Here is a 20,056-nt window from a genome sequence, read left to right on the forward strand (position 1 = left end):
TTAGGAAGATTAAGACGATGGGTTCTGCGACGGAGGAGGAGAATGAGAGAGCTTTCATTTCTGTGTTTCAGCAGAAGCCACATACAACATTGTTGCCCCATCTCTTTCAAGCTCCTCTATCGATACAGAAGTGAGAATTTGGATAAGACGGGATGAGCTTAAATTTGAGACCAAATATAATTTTTTTAATTTTTTCCATTTCAGATTTGATGGCTGGGGCAAAATTAATCAGTTTGTTTGGTTCCAATTTTCAGAAAATTCTACCTTTTTATTTTCGTATTTTAATGTTTTCAATGAATTTTTTTTAATATTTTAAGTTTTTTTTTTTTTAAATTTAAGACACCTAACATAACTATACTTAAAAAGTATAATATTTGTGAAATTTTTTTCAAAAAATATACTAAATACCAAAAAATACCAAAAAAAAAATAAAAAAATTCAATACATTTCCGTATTTTTGTGTATTTATTAATTTTTTAAAATATTTTTTCGTAAATATTTTATTATTTTAAATATATCTAAGTAAGGTACATCTAAAAAAATAAAAAATTATTTAAAATTTTAAAAATATTCACCAAAAACAAAAAAATACGAAAAATAAAAAATTCGGTTTTCAAAAAACTAAAACTAAACACACTAAATACTATTTTAAAAAATTTGAAAGTAAAATTAAAATTATTCAAAGTCTAAGAGTATAATTGAAAATCAAGGTAAAATATAGAAATAAAAATGAAATTTTCTCTATCACAAAATCAACAAATACGGCAGAGCAGCAAATCCTTTTAAACATTTCAAAAGCTGGACAAGTCCAAGAAACCCAATATTTGAAAACTAATCAATTCCACGAGGAAGGTTAAATTATGTCCAATTACATATATATATATATATATATATATGAGTCGGGCTGCAGGCCTCAAATATTGAGGCGCGAATTTGTCTCGAATTTGTTTAACCGGTCATCCGACAAAAAAACTGATAGCCATGGTTGACAAGATGACAACTGCGGTAGACAAATGCTTCACCCGGTCGTCCGGGTGGTCGTCCAGCCAGTCAACCAGTGACCACAAATTCGCGCCATTTGTGTTTGAAGCTCTCGAGGCCTGAAGGACTAGTGTGTGTATATGTATATATATATATATATATATAGAGAGAGAGAGAGAGAGAGAGAGAGTACAGAGATAAAAACACAACTAAAGAGATTGAGAAGATCATACAAGATGATTAAAATTAACCTTAATAAACTAAAAAATTATGGTATTACACAACTTCATACTTCCAAGAGAACTAACTCACTCTGCTTTGTTTGAATTACCAAACTTCCAAGATTGAAGAATGTTACGAACACAAAAGCACGCACGAAGCATCGTTGGCCATATAAATGAAAAGAACTCAACTTGCCCATCCATGACCAAGCCCATACGCATCCATATAACCTGCAGTGTGAGCATGACCACGATCATGTTCATGACCATGATGATCGTGGTGGTCATCGTGATGGTGATGATCACTGTCTTTTGCTTTGTCGAGCATCTTCTGAATATGCTCCGGTATTGGCTCTTCCTCACTTTGTCTAACGGATTTCGGCAACGTGGACAGAAACTGAGAAATGCTTTCAGCTAGCTCGTCCGCTGCATCATCCTAAAACACAAAAACATATTGGGCTCTTAAAACATATAAATGCAATAATATACAAGATACTACTAACTGGAACAAAACATTTACATATAGCTCAGTTATACAGCAAATTACCTGCCAATTTATAGATAATTATCATAATCGAAGACCTAATAGAAATTTAAAGTTTTTTTGTAATAAAATATTAACTAGGTAGCTTTTTTTTACTAATTTATAACACTTTCAAGCTTATATTTTATTTTTGTAATCCTTTTAGGGGTTTAATAGATTTGATCAACAGCCTATATTTTAAGGACTTAATAGACTCAATAGATAGTTCAAAGACCAAGTACACATGATCGCAAATATGACCGTTACCGAAGCTCTGAGTGTTGGAGAGGCACGATTCGACCATGGCTGTTCAACTGAGGAAGAGGATCATCTGATCCGAAGCACAAAGAAAATTAAAAGCACATCGGGGAAAGAAGATGAAAATATGGCTGAAAACCAGCTGGAGGATCATTCAGATGCAGCCAATCCACTCCCCACTGATGAGCAAATGACTGAAATACGGGAGACAGAACCAAGAAGAAGCACTCAAAATGATAACCATGATATGAAAATAGATCAAGCGAAATCATTCAAACAGGCCCTCCTCAAATCACGGTTTAATGAAAGTGGTAATGAGAAAAGCTTTGACTGTGATGTAGAGGAAATCTCATCTGACGAGGAAGATTTGGCAACTAATGAAGCCCACGAGGACAATGATGATGCTCCAGAAGAAAACTTTGGGGGTATCCCTAGAGTCAAAATTCCACAGGCCCTACTGAAAAAAATCAGAGAACCATGGAAAAAGTGTTTGATAGTTAAGACTATTGGGGAAAAATATAGGGTATAAACTTTTCATGACGAAGATGACTCGAATTTGGGGCCTCCAAGCCGATTTTGAAGCCCTAGATATCGGTAATGGATTCTTTGTTGTGAAGTTTGATATGTTAGATGATTATACTAAAGTATTCACTGGAGGACCATGGATAGCCATGGATCACTATGTGACAGTGAGAAAATGGCAGCAAGCCTTCAAATCGGATGATGCTGAAGAAGACACTACAGCTCTATGGGTGCGATTCCCAAATCTACCCATAGAATATTACAATGAAAAAGCTCTGTATCACATCGCGAAGGTTCTAGGAACCCCTTTAAAGATCGATATTAACACAGCTATGGCATCAAGAGGAAAATATGCAAGAGTGTGTGTCGAGATGGATCTGCGAAAGCCTCTAATTTCCCAACTCTCCATAGGTAAGTACATTTATATGGTGGAATATGAACATTTACACCTATTTTGTTTCTCTTGTGGCAGGGTAGGACACAGAAGCGATTCCTGTAATGAAAGCACACCGCCGGAGGTGAACAAGCAATGGAACTCTACTGCCGGAGGAGAAAGGCTGAGGGAAGAAGCTGAGCTGGACACTGGGCTGACTACTAACAAGAAGCAAGATTTGGGGGAGATGAGCCGCACCAAATTTGGGCCATGGATGAAGGTCACAAACCAAAAGAGAAATGCTAAGAGCTTAAGGAACCCAAGAGGAGGCAAGCAGCAACAAGGAAATAGATTTCAAAGCCTGAAAGATGAGGAGGAGCCGCTGGATCACCAGAAGGCCCAATTTGCAAAAGAAAAAGAACAAGAACCCATGAGCCTAGGCCACCAGACTTTAGGTTTTAAGGAAAAGTCACCAGGCCACACGGACAAAAAGGATATGGGGGCCACTCAGCTCGACACAGCTATAGAGAAGAAAAGAGAAGATTTAATCAAGGGTAAGGAAGAGATTAATGAGGGAGGCACATGGGAACATCAATCAGAGTACCTACCTGAGGATGATACCACTACACACAGCCCACAACATCAATCACCAGTTAAGACCCCCACCAACTCTCTAGTTATCACCCCTTCCCACCCCCCCATAAGCTCTCAGCCAAGGAAAGATACTACCAGATCCAAAGTTAGAGATCCACCAGATAAACATGGAGGAAGAGGAGGGCGAGAACTACCCAGTGGAGTCCCACAGATTGAATCAACACAGAGTGCTGCTGTTTCTCACACCAGAGAAAAAAGTGTTTCACCTCATCAGCTCAGAATGGTGGATAGAGGAAGTAAACATGAAGATCCAACCACGGAGACAAATAGAGGCAAGCCAGGAGAGGCACTTTGTTTCCATAACATCTCCAATGCCAATGGTAGATAACCAAAACAAAGTAAGGGGTTTCCTGGACTTGCTGGACCAGACCCCTACCAAAACAAGATCAATCATCTATAGATTTATTGATTTGGAACTGTAGAGGAGCAGGCAATACCAGATTTAAGAGAAATATGAAAGAGCTAGTCCAGCTCCATAAACCTGATTTAATAGTTCTTATGGAAACAAAAGTGGAGTTTAGTTCCATGGGAATGTTTTTCAACAGAATGGGGTTTACCACTTCAGCTCATGTGGATCCTATAGGTCGTAGTGGGGGCATTTGGATGATCTGGAATCCTAGTGTAGTGAATGTGAGAGTAAGTGAGGCAAGCTCACAACTGATAACAGCAAAGATTTCAAGGCAAAACTACAGAGATTGGGTCCTGTCAGTAGTGTATGCTAGTCCTCATAGTAAGAAACGGGATGAACTTTGGCAACACCTGGAAGATACGTCCCAAACCATGGCTGATCCTTGGCTTATAGCTGGTGACTTTAATGATTTTGCCACTCAAACAGAGAAGAGAAGCTTGTCGGGAAACCTGAGCCAGACCCAAAGCCAAGATCAGAGGAGAAGCAAGAAGTTCTTAGATAGAATGAACAACTGTAATTTAATGGATCTGGGGTGCATAGGGCCCAGACTGACTTGGACTAATAACAGACAAGGCTGGGCCAATACTATGGTAAGATTGGATAGAGCGATGTACAACACAGAATGGAGAACCAGCTTCCCTGAACGTCTAGTTCAGAATCTCCCTCAGACCTACTCAGACCACTCACCAATGATGATTTTCACTCAAAGTAAGTCTCATTCTAACCCTAGTACCAAATCTTTTAAGTTTGTGGCTGCTTGGATATCTCATGAGGGGTTCCAATCTGTTGTGGATAAGAATTGGAGGGACTCCCCCCCTCTCTTACTGATAAACTCGATAGTCTAGCCCTTAAAGCTAGTGTGTGGAATAGAAAGACTTTTGGGAACATTTTCCAGAATAAGAGGTGGCTTCTTGGGAGGATTGAAGGAATCCAGAAATCCCAGTTTTTCAATTATTCCCACAACCTACACTTGCTTGAAATGAATCTTATTGAGCAATACAATAAAATTCTCTTTCAAGAGGAAATTCTATGGTTCCAGAAATCCAGATCCAACTGGATTACCCAGGGAGATAGATATACTAAAATTTTCAATTTAGCTACCCTGACTAAAAGAAGGAAGTGCAAAATTGAAACCCTCAAGAATGAGAGAGGTATGTGGATAGAAAATGTTGCTGAGTTGAAATCTCTTATCCTTGAGTATTTTGTGAATCTTCTTAATTTCACTCCTACTTCACCTGACCACTGGAACAATTTAACTCCTAACTTGATTAGTCAGGAGGACAATGCTGAGTTGACTAAGTAGGTGTCTAGGGATGAAATATGGAGGGCCGTGAAGAATATTAAGGCCTTTAAAGCCCCTGGTAGAGATGGTTTCCAAGCTGTGTTTTACCACACCTACTGGAATACTATCAGCACTACTGTTTGTGAGTTTGTTCAAAACTGTTTTAAAAGTAATAACATTCCCCCTATCATCAATAGAACTTTAATTGCCCTTATTCCCAAAATTGAGAACCCTGTGAACATCAAACAATTCAGACCCATTAGCCTTTGCAATGTGTCTTATAAAATTATAGCCAAAATCATCGTTGGTAGAATCAGACCCCTTTTGACTAAAATTGTCAGTCCTAACCAATGTAGCTTTGTTCCTTGTAGATCCACTAGTCACAACATCATCATCACCCAAGAAAACATTCATACTTTGACCCACAAGAAAGGTAAAATTGGGGGAATGATTTTGAAAATTGATTTGAAAAAAGCTTATGATAACATATCTTGGGATTTTTTGGAACAAACTTTGAAAGAATTTAATCTTGATGCCAACATTATTGAGCTGGTGATGTGTTGTGTCACTTCAGTGAGTACTGCTATCTTGTGGAATGGAGAGCCTCTCCAGGAATTCAAGCCTCAAAAGGGATTGAGACGGGGAGACCCCCTCTCTCCCTATCTGTTTGTTCTGTGCTTAGAAAGGCTCTCCAACATGATTAGATCCAAGGCTGAAAATAGAGTGGAAAGGCATACAGGTTGCTAGAGGAGGACCCTGCCTGACCCACCTTTTTTTTGCTGATGATCTACTCCTTTTTGCTAAGGCTGACATGAGAAATTGTAACACAATCATGAATGTCTCTCCTAATTATGATAAGAGAAAGGCCAGAGATCTAAGCTCCAAGTGTGGTATGCCCGACTGCAGAGTTAGGGAAATACCTAGGAGTGACTCTCATTCATGGGAGAGTGAATAGAGGACACTTCAGAACAATCCTTGAGAGGATGCAAAAACAGCTTGCTGGTTGGAAAACCAGTGTGCTGTCCATGGCAGGGAGAACCACCCTCATCCAGTCTGTGAGTTCTGCTCTACCCACCTACACTATGCAAACTTTGGAATTACCTGTTAATGTCTGTAATGAGATTGATAGACTTAACAGGAATTTCCTTTGGGGTGATACCCAAGATAAGAAAAGAATGCATTTGGTTAAGTGGGATGAGGTTTGCAAGTCAAAGAAACTTGGTGGCCTTGGCATTAAAAAGGTTAGGAATCAGAATCTAGCCCTTCTATCCAAGTTGGGTTGGAATCTGATTTGTGATAAGGAAGGTTTGCAGAAGGATGTTCTTAAGTGTAAATACCTTAAGACAACCTCCTTACATGAATGGCCTAAAGGCAGGCCTGCTTCTCATGTGTGGAGAGGCATTTTAAAGACCAGAAAAATTTTGAGGAAAGGGGTGAAATGAGAAATTGGCAATGGTAAGAGTGTAGATGTGTGGAAAGACTGGTGGTGTGGCAGCAAGCCACTAGTAGATCTTGCAGCTAAATCACCACAATCTAGCCTTAATGGGATTGGTGGGCTCAATGTTAATGATATTATTAATGAGGAAGGCACTTGGGATGTAGTGCTGATGAATGAATTATTCTCCCCTAATATTTCAGCTATCATCCAGAAGCTACCCCCCCCACCCACCTCTGATCTGGATATCCCTACTTGGAGGGGCTCATCTGATGGTGTGTTCACTACCTCAAGTGCAAATAACATCATTTCTGGCAATATAGGTACTGAGGAAGATTGGAGCTGGCTGTGGAAACTGAGATTACCTCAGAAAATTAAAAGTTTTTGTGGACTGCCCTCCATGGTAAACTCTTAACTAATCTGATAAGGGTTAAAAGAGGTCTGACCTCTGATCCTTTATGCCTCAGCTGTAGGGAGGTGGAAGATTTGAACCATCTTTTCAGGATTTGCTATAAAGCCAAAGCTGTTTGGTTAGCTATCTTTGGGAGGGAATGGTATCAACAAATGTATAATAAACCTTGGCAGGATTGGCTTACCTTTAATGCCAGAAACAAAAAACATTTCAATAAGCATCTCACTTGGTCTACTGTTTTTGTTGTGTGCCTTTGGAAAATTTGGAAAACCAGGAACTCCAAAATTTTTGAAAACATTGTGATTTGTACCCAGGAGAGTGTGAAGTTTGTTTTTGATTTTGCTAATGAAATTAACCAGGCTTTTACTCTAGCCATTGTTAACCCCAAACCAGCCTTCACACTAATCAAGTGGACTTTACCTCCTGCAGGTCAAATTAAACTCAATACAGATGGTTGTAGGAAGCTTGGAGGTGCAGGAGGATTTGGGGGCCAGTTCAGAGATGAAGCAGGAGCATGGGTGTGTGGTTATTATGGCAGACTACAGGATGGGACCAGTCTTGAAAATGAGTTATGGGCCATATACAAAGGCTTAACAGTGCTGCTACAAAAGGGTATGAATAAAGTGATTATTGAAACTGATGCCATGCAAGCTGTGACACTTTTAACAGAGGAGACAGACATCAACTCCCCATACAGAGGCTTAATAGAAGATGCTAAGATCATTATGCGTGAGTGTGAATGTACTGTGCAACATATCTACAAGGAAGGAAACTTGTGTGCGGATGCACTAGCAAAGCTTGGAGCGGAGCAACCAAAGGATATACTGGTGGTGAATGAACCACCAGCAGAAATTAGGAGTCTGCTAGTAGCAGACATCATTGGTAGAGCTATGGAGAGGGCTTAGCCTTGCTGTATTTTTTTTTAACTTTCCGATGTACCTAAAAAAAAAAAAAAGGCCAAGTACACAATTGGGCAATAGTTCAGGGGTAGAAAGTAAAATTAACCCAAATATATATACATATATATATATACTCATAGATTCCCAAGTTTCTTCTTCTCAGTGAGAGAGAGAATCCACTGCCCAGTCTCTTCAGACATTTATCTAAGATCAATTTTGTTTGAAAATCAAAACCAAGTGAGTACATCTTGCTTGGTTGACATGCATTTGCTTTTATATGCATATATGATACCAGGATAATTGTGTAGTATGTGTGCCAAGGCCCATGATAAATGTTAATATGCTAATTTAACAAATAAGAAAATGAATATAGAGGGAAAAAATAAATGAAGCTCCAGGTATCCAGCTTTTGAAGTATAGTAAGACTGAAATGTGATCAGCTGAAACCTAACTCAGAAAAGCAAACTAAATGACAATGACTCTAAGGTGTGGTTTGGGAAGTGGGTTGGCTTTTTGGCTATTTTAGCTTGAGGCTAAAAAACTTGATAGGATAGGCTTTTTCGTGAGGTGGCCACTGTTAGTATATTATTCTATGTTAATGTATATCAGCTGTTAGTAGGGTATATTTCTTTTCCTTTTACTTTATTTTATTATTGCAACTTTCGGCTCCTCTCCTATATAGAGGAGTTCAACTGAACCTTTGTAACATCCATCAACAACATTCAATACATAAATCAATATACATAATTCATTCTCTCTGTATCTCTCTCTATCAATTTATCTTACATGGTATCAGAGCAATGTTAAGAACTTAGTATTTTTCGCTTCCCCGGCGGGCGGCAACCTCGCCTTGGCCGCCCGCCGGACCTCAATCTAATCCGCTAGAATTTTCTACACATACCTTGAAGTTTCTTCGAGTCCACCATCTTCACGCCCAACTCCTTCGAGTCGCTGTCCTTGACTCACCCAGTCAACCCATCACCGAGTTCAGTCGGCATCGTATCATCATCTCCAGCATACCCATGGCCATTCCAGCCTCGGGAATCGATGTCGCCAAGCCCGGCTCCGACCGCAATACTCCCGGCAGCGAGCCCAGACAAAGGAGATGGCATACCATTTATAAACAGTAACCCGGCGGTGCCATTGCCAACCGGTGAAGTAGACTCTGCTACAATACGCCCTTTGCCCACATCTTCTGTCCATGGAGCACAGGTGGTGGGCTTGCTTGCACTTCAAATGAACGGGTGATACTCCAAGTGACAACCAGTACATGTTTCCGCCTAGCACGCCTCACATGCAAACGGCCAACAAGTCGCCCCCGGTTCCGCTACCCTGTAAACTGAAGGGCAGTCGGGAGATGGGCCCAACTTCTATTTACCACCACTAGATGCCACAAATGCCCCCAGAGAAGCCCTGCAGAGTTCTTCCAACTTTTCACAAGATAACAGAAACCTCAAATCCATGAGCAAGATGTGCTCACCACACATCTCACGGGCACAACCAAGGGGGAACCCATCACGGCTTTTAATTGCAGATTCTAGTTGTTCAACCAAGCACGATTGACAGAACTCATGTCCACTCTCCAACCTGTGTGTGTGTGTGTTATTGAATTCCAGAAAAGAAACGCTACCCACGTGATTTCATCTCTCTCGGTGCTGAGAGAGAGAGAACAACACTTTTTCTTAAAAAAAAAAAAAAAAAAAAGAAAAGAGCATAACGCAGCCTACAAGCATATTACATTTCTTTAATTTTGTTATGAATTTTCCACTCTGCACTCAAATACTTTCCCACCACCCTACACTAGCACTCACTTCCCTCTTTTATTTCTTTATTTAAACCACTTTTCCATACTTTCCCAACACCCCACACCAGCACTCCCTTCCCTCTTTTATTTCTTTATTTAAACCACTTTTCCATACTTTCCCACCCACCCACCCCAGCACTCCCTTCCCTCTTTTATTTCTTTATTTCAAACCCCTTTCCACGGACAGTGAGCCCGCCCTTTTCAATTCATTTTTCATTACATTTTTTTTTTTTTATTATTATTAAAAACAAAAAAAAAAAAAAAAAAAAACAAACAAACACACAAAAACAACAAAAAAAAAAAAAAACAAAACAAAACAAAAAAACACGACGCAGAGGAAGATCTGCACACCAAACTCACTCATTTTATTCATGTCGGGCTCACCCCGATCACCCATGTTTCCACATAAAAAAAAATAATAATAATAATAATAAAAAAAAAAAAATACAATAAAATAAAATAAAATAAAATAAAATACAAACAAACCACCACATTCACAGGTGGGATTTTTTCTCTACTCTGCCGCCGGCCTTTTCTTCTTGCCTCCGTCCTGGGCGGTCCTTGCCGGTGTTGCCTCCGTGTTTCCCACTCCACTGGGCACGATCACTACTCCCTGCTCCTCCACTGCAGCATATGGCGGCCCTCCAAATCGGAACATCACGGTGGCCTTCCGCTTCAGCTCCTTGTTTTCTGCCCTTAGCACGCTTATCTCTGCTCGCGCATCCTTATACATGCGTTGGAGCAGAGCCAGCTGGGAGTTTAATTGCTGCACCTCATTTGTCTTACTCTGCAGCCGGTGCGACAAGTTTGTGACCGCCGTCATGGACTCCACACATGCCTTCAAAGTATACTGATTCGCCTCCACATCCGTTTGCACTGCCATTTTTTGCTCCACCGACTGCATCGGAAAGTTCAACGGAGCAAACCCAGTGGTGTTTGGTTGAGGTTCACGGGACACCGCACCAGTTATCTCTCTTGTGGACTCGTTGAGGTCGGGAAAGAGAGTAAGCAGAGGGCAGGACGAAGAAGCCATTTTCTCTCGCAACAGAGTGTTACAGACTCTCTCTCTCAGCACAACGAAGAGTTTTACAGAGGATTTCGCAGGGTTTTTTGCTTCTGCCTCGGCCTCCGGCTCTGTCTTGGTTAAATAGCCGAGGCAGCCACGCGCATCGCGCGCCTCTTGACGCCAGACAAACGGGCACGCCAGCCAAGGCACTCACGTGCCTCGCCATCATTTTGGCACGCCTTTTGATGAATCGGGCACGCCTTTTGAGGGTGCGGGCACACCTTTTGAGGGCACGACTTTTGAGGGCTCGATATCTACATCCATGTATATCTTTTAGGCAGCCTATATACACACTCATACAGTGTCTTCTACACCGGCCAGCTTTATCAATCCCTTTGTTTCAACCTCAAATAGGTTTCTATCTTCACACCTATTTGAGTTTGAGGGGGGGTTATACATGTATCATGGTGAGCATGGTTACACACCATGGGAACCACTCAAGCCACCCCATGGCGCACTCCCTAAGTCGCCTCCTTGGTGCACCACCACAAGCTTTTACAACGGTCCAACATGACCCCATAAACTGTCTTCTACATCGGTCCGACATGACCCCATAAACTGTCTTCTACATCGGTCTGACACGACCACACAGTGTCTGCTACAACGGTCCGACATGACCCCATAAATTGTCTTCTACACCGGTCCGGCATGACCCCATAAACTGTCTTCTACATCGGTCTGACACGACCACACAGTGTCTGCTACAACGGTCCGACATGACCCCATAAACTGTCCCGACATTGATTCCGGTCAACTGCTACATCGGTCCGACATGACCCCGTAAACTGTCTTCTACAACGGTCCGACATGACCCCGTAAACTGTCCTGCTACAACGGTCCGACATGACCCCGTAAACTGTCTTCTACATCGGTCTGACACGACCACACAGTGTCTGCTACAACGGTCCGACATGACCCCGTAAACTGTCTGCTACAACGGTCCGACACGACCATACCGTGTCTTCTACAACGGTCTGACACAACCATACAGTGTCTCCTATCACATTTTTTAATTTTATTTGTCAGCTTATTTTTCTGTTTTGTTACTCTCTCCAAACTCAAGTTGGTTAGTACCTATCCTCCTTGAGTTTGAGGGGGGCTGTTAGTATATTATTCTATGTTAATGTATATCAGCTGTTAGTAGGGTATATTTCTTTTCCTTTTACTTTATTTTATTATTGCAACTTTCGGCTCCTCTCCTATATAGAGGAGTTCAACTGAACCTTTGTAACATCCATCAACAACATTCAATACATAAATCAATATACATAATTCATTCTCTCTGTATCTCTCTCTATCAATTTATCTTACAGCCACATGTGAAATGACCCAAATGCCCTTATAGTGAAAGTACCAAACTGCACAAATGGCTAACAACGTCAGCCTAGTCTTTGCTTTTAATATTTTTTTATTTTTTTTTCAATTTGTTTATTTTTTTGTCTGGTAGGGCAATTTATGTTTCGTTTTTTTGAAAATTATGTGGAAAATGAATTCACAAACTTGGATAATTTTCTTCTTTTTTTTTCATAGTTTTTTATTATTTTGTTTCTTGGTTTTGGAAAAAGCGTTATTAAATTTTTTTTTTAAATTTCTTTTATTAATTAGCAGATTTGCAGTCAGAAAAAAACAAAACATGAACCTCAATTTACCACAAAAAAAAAAAAATTTGTCACAGAATGGTATCAAGATTAGCATTTGTAGTTCAAAAAAAAAAAGGAGGGGGGTATTTGGCTACATTTCCATGACAGAGCAGTGGGTTTCTCACATGCGGGAAAAAAAAATTGACATAAACAAAGCAAACACAAATCAAAAAAACAACCACAGATGCCCAAAAATAAATGGCAAAAAATGTTTAATCACCCACAACAATGGCTTTGACAAATTAATCCAACAGATCGGGTTGAAGGCGATGGATTCAGCACAAACAAAATAGAAAAGCAACCAGTACCTAAAGATCGGTGGTGTTTCAGACGGCGAGTTCTTCTTTGGCGTTCTTCGCGCAATGTGTCATCCGGTTCCGATTGGCTTTGGCATTGTTCACGCGATATCTTCGCCGTTCAACGTCCCTGATTCGCCCCTTCGCTTCAGCGTGTTGTTGGTGTGACCTAGAATAATTTCAATGTTGCGTGTGTGGTGGGGCGGTGCTATGGTGAAGCAGAGTGGGAGGGGGATAGTTTGGTAAATTCACCCTGGCCTGGGACAATGCATAGCACATGAATCTCCTTTGTCTGTTAGTGGGTAATTTAGCCTTTTTTGGACTGTAGTGGCTATTTTAGCCCAAATCTGCCTTCCCAAATCCTGTGGACAAATAATTAATTATTGATTGGCTATGCCTCCATTTGGGAAGGGAGATTTGGGCTAAAATAGCCACTACAGTCCAAAAAAGGCTAAATTAGCCACTAGCAGACAAGAGATTCACATGCTATGCATTGTCCTAGGCCAGGGTGAATTTACCAAACTACCCCGCTCTCACTCTGCTTCACATGAGCACCGCCTCACCACACACGCAACACTGAAATTATTCTAGGTCACACCAACAACACGCTAAAGCGAAGGGGCGAATCGGGGATGCCGAACGGCGAAGACATTGCGTAAACAATGCCAAAGCCGATCGGAATCGAAGGACACATCGCGCGAAGAACGCCAAAGAAGAACTCGCCGTCTGAAACACCACTGATCTTCAGGTACTGGTTGCTTTTCTGTTTTGTTTTTGCTTTGTTTGTGCGTAAATCCGTCACCTTCAACCTGATTTGGTGGGTTCATCTATCAAAGCCATTGTTGTGGGTGATTAAACATCTTCCGCCATTTTTTTTTGGGCATCTGTGGTTGTTTTTTTGATTTGTGTTTGCTTTGTTTATGTCAATTTTTTTTTTCAGCATGTAAGAAACCCACTGCTCTGTCATGGAACTGTAGCCAAATACTTCCTTTTTTTTTTTTTTTTTTTGGAACTACAAATGCTAATCTTGATACCATTCTGTGATTTTTTTTTTTTAGGTAAATTGAGATTCATGTTATGTTTTGTTTTGTTTGTTTGTTTGTTTTTTTTTTTTTTTCTAACTACAGATCTGCTAATTAATAAAAGAAATTAAAAAAAAAATTAATGATGCCTTTCAAAAACCAAGAAACAAAATAATAAAAAACTACGAAAAAAAAAGACAAGAAAATTATCCAAGTTTGTGAATTCATTTTCCACGTAATTTTCAAAAAAACAAAACATAAATTGCCCTACCAGACAAAAAAATAAACAAATTGAAATATATATATATATATTAAAAGCAAAGACCGTTTGTGTAGTTTGATACTTTCACTATAAGGGCATTTGGGTTTCAAAAAAGCCAAAAAGCCTATCCCAAACCAGGTTTTTTAGCCCCAGGCTAAAATAGCCAAAAAGCCAATCCACTTCCCAAACCACACCTATATCTAATATATAAGCTGGATTTTACATCCCAAACACCTAAACATGAACCATCATATCTTTCTTCAACAAATAATTATAATTATTCATGCAATACCATATAGAACCCAATCATATGCTCAATTGTAGTTCTACCGTGATGCAAATATTTGTCAAGAGTTTCAGATACAAATCAGAGTTTGATGTAGGACAACTTTTAGAAAGTAAAAATCAAGCTGCCTACTATTGGTTTTATGGAGGGTTAGGGTGGTGAAAAGCTAGTAGAGTCGGGGCTTAATGAGGGAAAAAGAAAGTTTATAGGGATTGTAGACAAACAGGTGCAAGATTTTGATTGATTGCCAACATGGCAAATTACTGTATTTTTAGAAAAAGTGGTGCTGGAAGGTCTGGACACCGATGATTTTATGGGATTTTGGTGTCAATTCGAAGGTAAAGGATTGGAAATTGTTTAGGCTAACATTGGTGGTGCTTTAAAGCTGAAAAGGAGACTGGTCCTGGGCCGTGAACAATAACCTAGAACAACAAAGTTATTCTTGTTTGGAGAACAAGAAAAAGAAGAAAACCAAACCAAACTAACCTAAGCTTTGTCTCCCACTCTAGTAGGGTCGGCTACAAGAATCCTTTTTTACTATTCTACTTTGTCAAGGGCTATATACTAGAAGAAAGTGAAGAAGAGAGGAAAAAAACATGCATACACTTGCAAATACTACACAAAAGCTCACTAATACAACACCGAATTCTCAAGATTCAACTTTTCACTGACAAGGAAGATTATATGCACATATATAGGTTGCTGCTCCTAATTCTAATAGTAGTAAGGCTTCAGTTCAGGAAACCAATACACTTTCGACTCTTCAGTAAAAACAAAATATCCTAGATTTACTGTTGACCACAGATAATACCCAAAAGAACATAACTAGACCTGTAGCATGCCCTGTTGACCAATTCTAGAGTTCAAGTCCAATAAACTAGAAATTACCAAAATACCTTGACTCCGAAAACATAAGAAAATGAAAAGCAACCAGTAATAAACTGACTCTAATTTAGGAAACACACCATGGACATTTTTCTTCAGACAAAAAAGTCATTTCGTAAACTGTGAGCCCCATAGGCTTTGTTTTAGGTTTCCAAAGTGGGTATGCATTGTCTAACCAAACAATAGCTGCCAAATCAAGTTTAAGGATTTGGTAAAATGAGGATGAGAATCATTCAACTAGTTCTCTTCCATGTTTTATTCATGGAATTATAAAACATGGCAAATATTGAACTTGTAGTCAACAGAACCACTGGGATCATCTAAGGAAAGCTAAAGATGAAAATGCACCTTTCAGATTGGTTACTACCAAAATCTGAATTTACTGATAATCGTAACTAGTACTGTTTCTATCAGATATGATATTTTTAAAACTCCCTCGTTTATTTGAAATGACCTTATTCCAACAACTCTGGATGACATTCGTTTCCATGTAAATCACTCCTGAAAAAGTCTCATAGAATAGAAAATGCTAGAGATGAGCATCTCTCCATTACAGACACAGAAGACATGACATTTTTTTTTTCCTTTTAGTCATTTTAAGGGTTTTGGTTTACACAACCGTAAGAAAAATGTAAAGCCAAAATGGAGAAAAACTTTATTCACACAAAAAATATTACACAAGATGTGTATTATGCTGAAGGAATAAAAAGAAACCTACAAATAGACCTGACAACTTATGCACAGCTTGAAACTTGCTTTGTTATATCCAATCCAATTCTGGAAATTAAATAATTCACACAAAAACAAAGAGAACCTGACACTATGATTATGCTTATGGGAAGCAACACTTCCTGGCTGCAAAAGTATGTTTCAATAGGTGAGATCATCAAACAAGAAAGGGACGACTCCATATAATTTGAAATGGTTAATCATTTCTTTTGTTTATGGAAAGTATAAGACGCTGAGATTAAGCCTAGAAATCACCACACTTTAAGAAAGGTGTCCATGTCATGTCACTGATATTTTAATAAATCTTTCCCAACAATCAGTTGTTCAACTGTATTAGAGGAATTTCTGCATCATAAAATTGGTAAATTACATCTGAATTCTTTCATCAGCTAATTATGTCAGAAGGCATAACTAGCAACGCACCATATGGTATCAAATTTGTCTAAATGTTAAAGGATCATCCCATGTCGATTCCATCAATTTGAGGTTCTGGGAGTTTGGCCTGGGTAAAATAGTTGGAAACCTAACCTTTTGCTGTAGGACATAGTGACTTGACTTCCCTGGACTTAAATCTGCTAGATGGTAGACACAACTATTTTTCCACCAAGCAATGGGCCTGTATCCACTTTTTCCAATTATGGGCATATTTTTAGTCCTATACAATAGAACGTCATACCCATAAAAACATGGCCAAAATCTGCCAGAGTTCCATATCTTGCAGAGGTTCAATTGTGAAGTCAATAAATTTCTAGTTCAAAAATTGACCTTATTAACTAATCAAAGCTAGTTCTCTACCATACAATCTCACATTTGTGAAGCTATTCAAATCCTGAAACTCATTATAAGTCATAAAAACTCAAGCTTGATATGTTGGTTAAAAACTAAGTCAATATGCACAACTTCATCCAGAATCATTCTTGTCAACGGCATCTGAAAACATGAAGTTCATCACATAAAAGAAAGGAAAAGAAAAGCAGGATTTTATGATCCTCACCTGAGGCCAGCGTCCACCAGAATGCGTGACAAATGATGGCCTTGGAAGTGCATTGGCAACTTGGTGTCCCTCCTCACTCCATTCCTTGGACCAACCACTGGACCAAATCACTTGCATTGGCAAACCTTTCAACCCCTCTGAACTACCCCATTCCACCAAATCAAAACTACAATTCAACTTCTTCCCCATTCCTACAATTGCTCTCCTCCCGTCCCTCCCCTTCAAAAGAATCCTATGAGCCTCTACATCCAAACCACCAACTGATTTTGAACAAAACAATTCAAGAACCCTCACAAACACAAACCTAAACCCTAAAACAAGTTCTCTAACCACCGGCATTGCCAATACCCACAAAGGCAAAGCTGGGGAACTTGAAGTGGTGTCAAGAAGGGTCACACTCCTCAACAACCCCGAATTCTCCAACACCCAATTTGCGCCCAATCCCAACGCCGAATCGTGCAAAACCAAATCCACAGGTGCCAATCCCATAGAATCAATCACTTGCCCTAAAACCCTACCCATTTCTTCAGGCCCCAATTCTATTGCCTTAACCACCTCTCTCCTTGAAACCCGAATCTCATTTGCTTCATAATTCACATACCCCTTTTCAACCAACTGATCAAACCCCCAAAACAAACCCTTCTCTTTAATATCACTGTAAAGCTCCCAAACCCTTTCTAAACCCCCACTCTCACTCTCTTCCATCACCGTCATCGATTTATCAGAAAACCCAGAACCGGGCAGATCGATGGCGAGGGCACGGAGGCCTTTGGAGCCCAAAGACTTGACTAATTGGCGAAAAGTGTAAGAACTACAACCCAACCCATGTACAATGAGAACACTAGCGTCTGATTTGAGTGGACCATCTTGGATTGTGAAGACTTCAATTGGTGGATGGTTTGGGATTGTTTGGACCTTGATGGTTCGACCCTTGGAGTAGTGGTGGCGGAGATTGGTGGGGAGAGAGAGGAACCAGGTTTTGGGGTCTTGGGGGGAAAGGGTAGAGAGAGAAACGAAGAGGAGAGTGATGAGAGAGACTGTGAGGGTGGAGTAGAACCAGAAAGTGAAGGGGTTTGATTGGGAGGTAGGTTGTTTGTGGGTCGGTGGTGGTGGTGGTGGTGGTGGTGAGGTTTTGGGGTTTGGGGGTTGTGCTGGTTCTTGCTCTTCTTCGGTAATGATCGCCATTGTAGAGAGCTTGAAAGATCGTGGAAAGCCAGTAACATAGACTGAACTGAAAAAGCTGGACTTTGGTGGAAATGGGGATGAGAGAGAGAGAGAGATGTAAAGTGGAATTTTTTTTTTTTTTTTTTTTATAAAAAAAATTACAAAAATATGAGAGATAAATTACAAAAATAAGAGAGATGAAAGTTATTTTGAGATTAGCAATGATATCTCTTTTTAATTTTAAAACTTTGGTTGAGTTGTAATGATGTGGTAGATAATAAAAAAAAAAAATTAAAATTAAAATATCACATTACATTACATTAGGGTTATTAAAGCTTTTTTATTAGAATTCTAAATTATTTTTCTTTTGTGATACCGTGCAAGTATAAAGCTATAATATAGGTAAATTATGAATACATTCCTAAGATTTATTTAAAATATGAATTGTGTCATGTGATTTGAAAAATTACACTTACCTCTCCGTCAGAATTTTTTATCTAACAGAATTAATTGAAAAAGTGAAATTTCTAACTGTCTACCTGTATAATAATAAAATTATCTGAATTATTAATTGAAATAAAATTTTAACATTATTAAAAATTATTAATTAATTTGATAATTTATTAATAAAATGACCTATTTATTATAAAATTAGAAATCTTGAAGAGCATAATTTAATTTTTAAAATTACAAAAAGTAATTTGTAATTTAAATAAATCTCAAAGGATGTGTTTGTAATTTATCCCTTGTAACATATAATATTTGTGTATTTTTTTTATTTTATTTTTTCTGTCCGACTAAGTAATTTTTTATTTTTTTAAAGATGCAACCTCTCCCATACAAAACGACACTGTTTTGTACGTAATTCTTCCAAAAACGCTTCGTTTTGATGCACCGAACGTTTTCGACCCGAGTCCTGTCTTGGCGCTTCCCAGTTTTAAGAATAAAATATAGAAAAAATAGTGATTGCTTAAAGCATTTCCTATCCTTAACCTCTAAATTTATTTTTAATAAAAGATTTCTTAAAAATCATCTTCACCCCCTTTCATTCATCAAATCAAGAATGAAATATTATTTTCATCAAATTAAAAATTTATTAAATTTAAATTTAATTAAAAAATTAAAATATAAAAAATTAGAGATAATTTTCTTTTTCATTAAATTTGATGAAAAATGAATTTTTGGGTAAAAGGGAAATTTTGAAAAACATTTGTTGAAAATTACTAAAAAGATTAGTATAATTCATACGTGAATGTTCATAATTTACTTCTTTTTTTTTTCATCTTTACTAAATTTTTAAAAAAAATTAAAAAAAAACTTACGCTTGTAAATTCAACTCGACGGGATGAATCAAAAGATTAAAAACAAAAATAAACTTGAAATAACTTTTTTTGCTTGTTTTTAGGAATGGCAACGGGGCGTGGCAGGATGGGGCTGGGGATCACACTCCCCGTCCCCGATCCTCGAAGGCACAAAATTTTTCATTTCCATTCCCATCCCCAATCCTCGACGGCAAATCCATCAGCCCACTGCCCCTACCCCTGAACGGGAATTGGGTTTCCCCAACCTTGAAAAATCCCCGAATTTTTTTTTTTGGAATTTTGCATATCACAGAGATATGAGAAGGGACAGGGAAAAAGAAACAAACTTCTCCTTCAACAGATTCTCTTATTTATTACCATGAACTAAACTGGGGAGAATGTAAAAGAAATCAAGATAAATTTGATTCTCTATTCTTTTTATTTTTCACTAATTTTTTCTCCTAAATTTTTTTTAGCAACCAAACTAGCAGAGGGACCAAAAAAATTGAAACCTAGAGGACCAGAAAAATTTGTTCATTATACATACACACACACACACACATATATATAGACAATAGATCTGCTTCTTTTTTATCAAATCGATGAGTTGCTCAAATTTCTTGGCGGTTTATTGCTGA

At 38.8% G+C, this 20,056-nt stretch overlaps 1 protein-coding gene across 1 annotated transcript; it reads right to left on the reverse strand.

Annotated features, from left to right (window-relative positions):
- Window positions 1–1,199: 1,199 nt before the first annotated feature.
- Window positions 1,200–19,155, reverse strand: AXR4 (alpha/beta-Hydrolases superfamily protein). The gene is made up of 2 exons (XM_028206139.2): window positions 16,954–19,155; window positions 1,200–1,638 (listed from the first exon to the last, which is right to left on the reverse strand). The coding sequence occupies exons 1-2, from the start codon at window positions 18,136–18,138 to the stop codon at window positions 1,390–1,392; spliced, it is 1,434 nt and encodes a 477-aa protein (XP_028061940.2). The 5' UTR covers window positions 18,139–19,155; the 3' UTR covers window positions 1,200–1,389.
- Window positions 19,156–20,056: the final 901 nt, after the last annotated feature.

Source organism: Camellia sinensis, chromosome 2, assembly GCF_055761805.1.
Source record: "Camellia sinensis isolate YWXY chromosome 2, ASM5576180v1, whole genome shotgun sequence".
Classification (NCBI taxonomy): domain Eukaryota; kingdom Viridiplantae; phylum Streptophyta; class Magnoliopsida; order Ericales; family Theaceae; genus Camellia; species Camellia sinensis.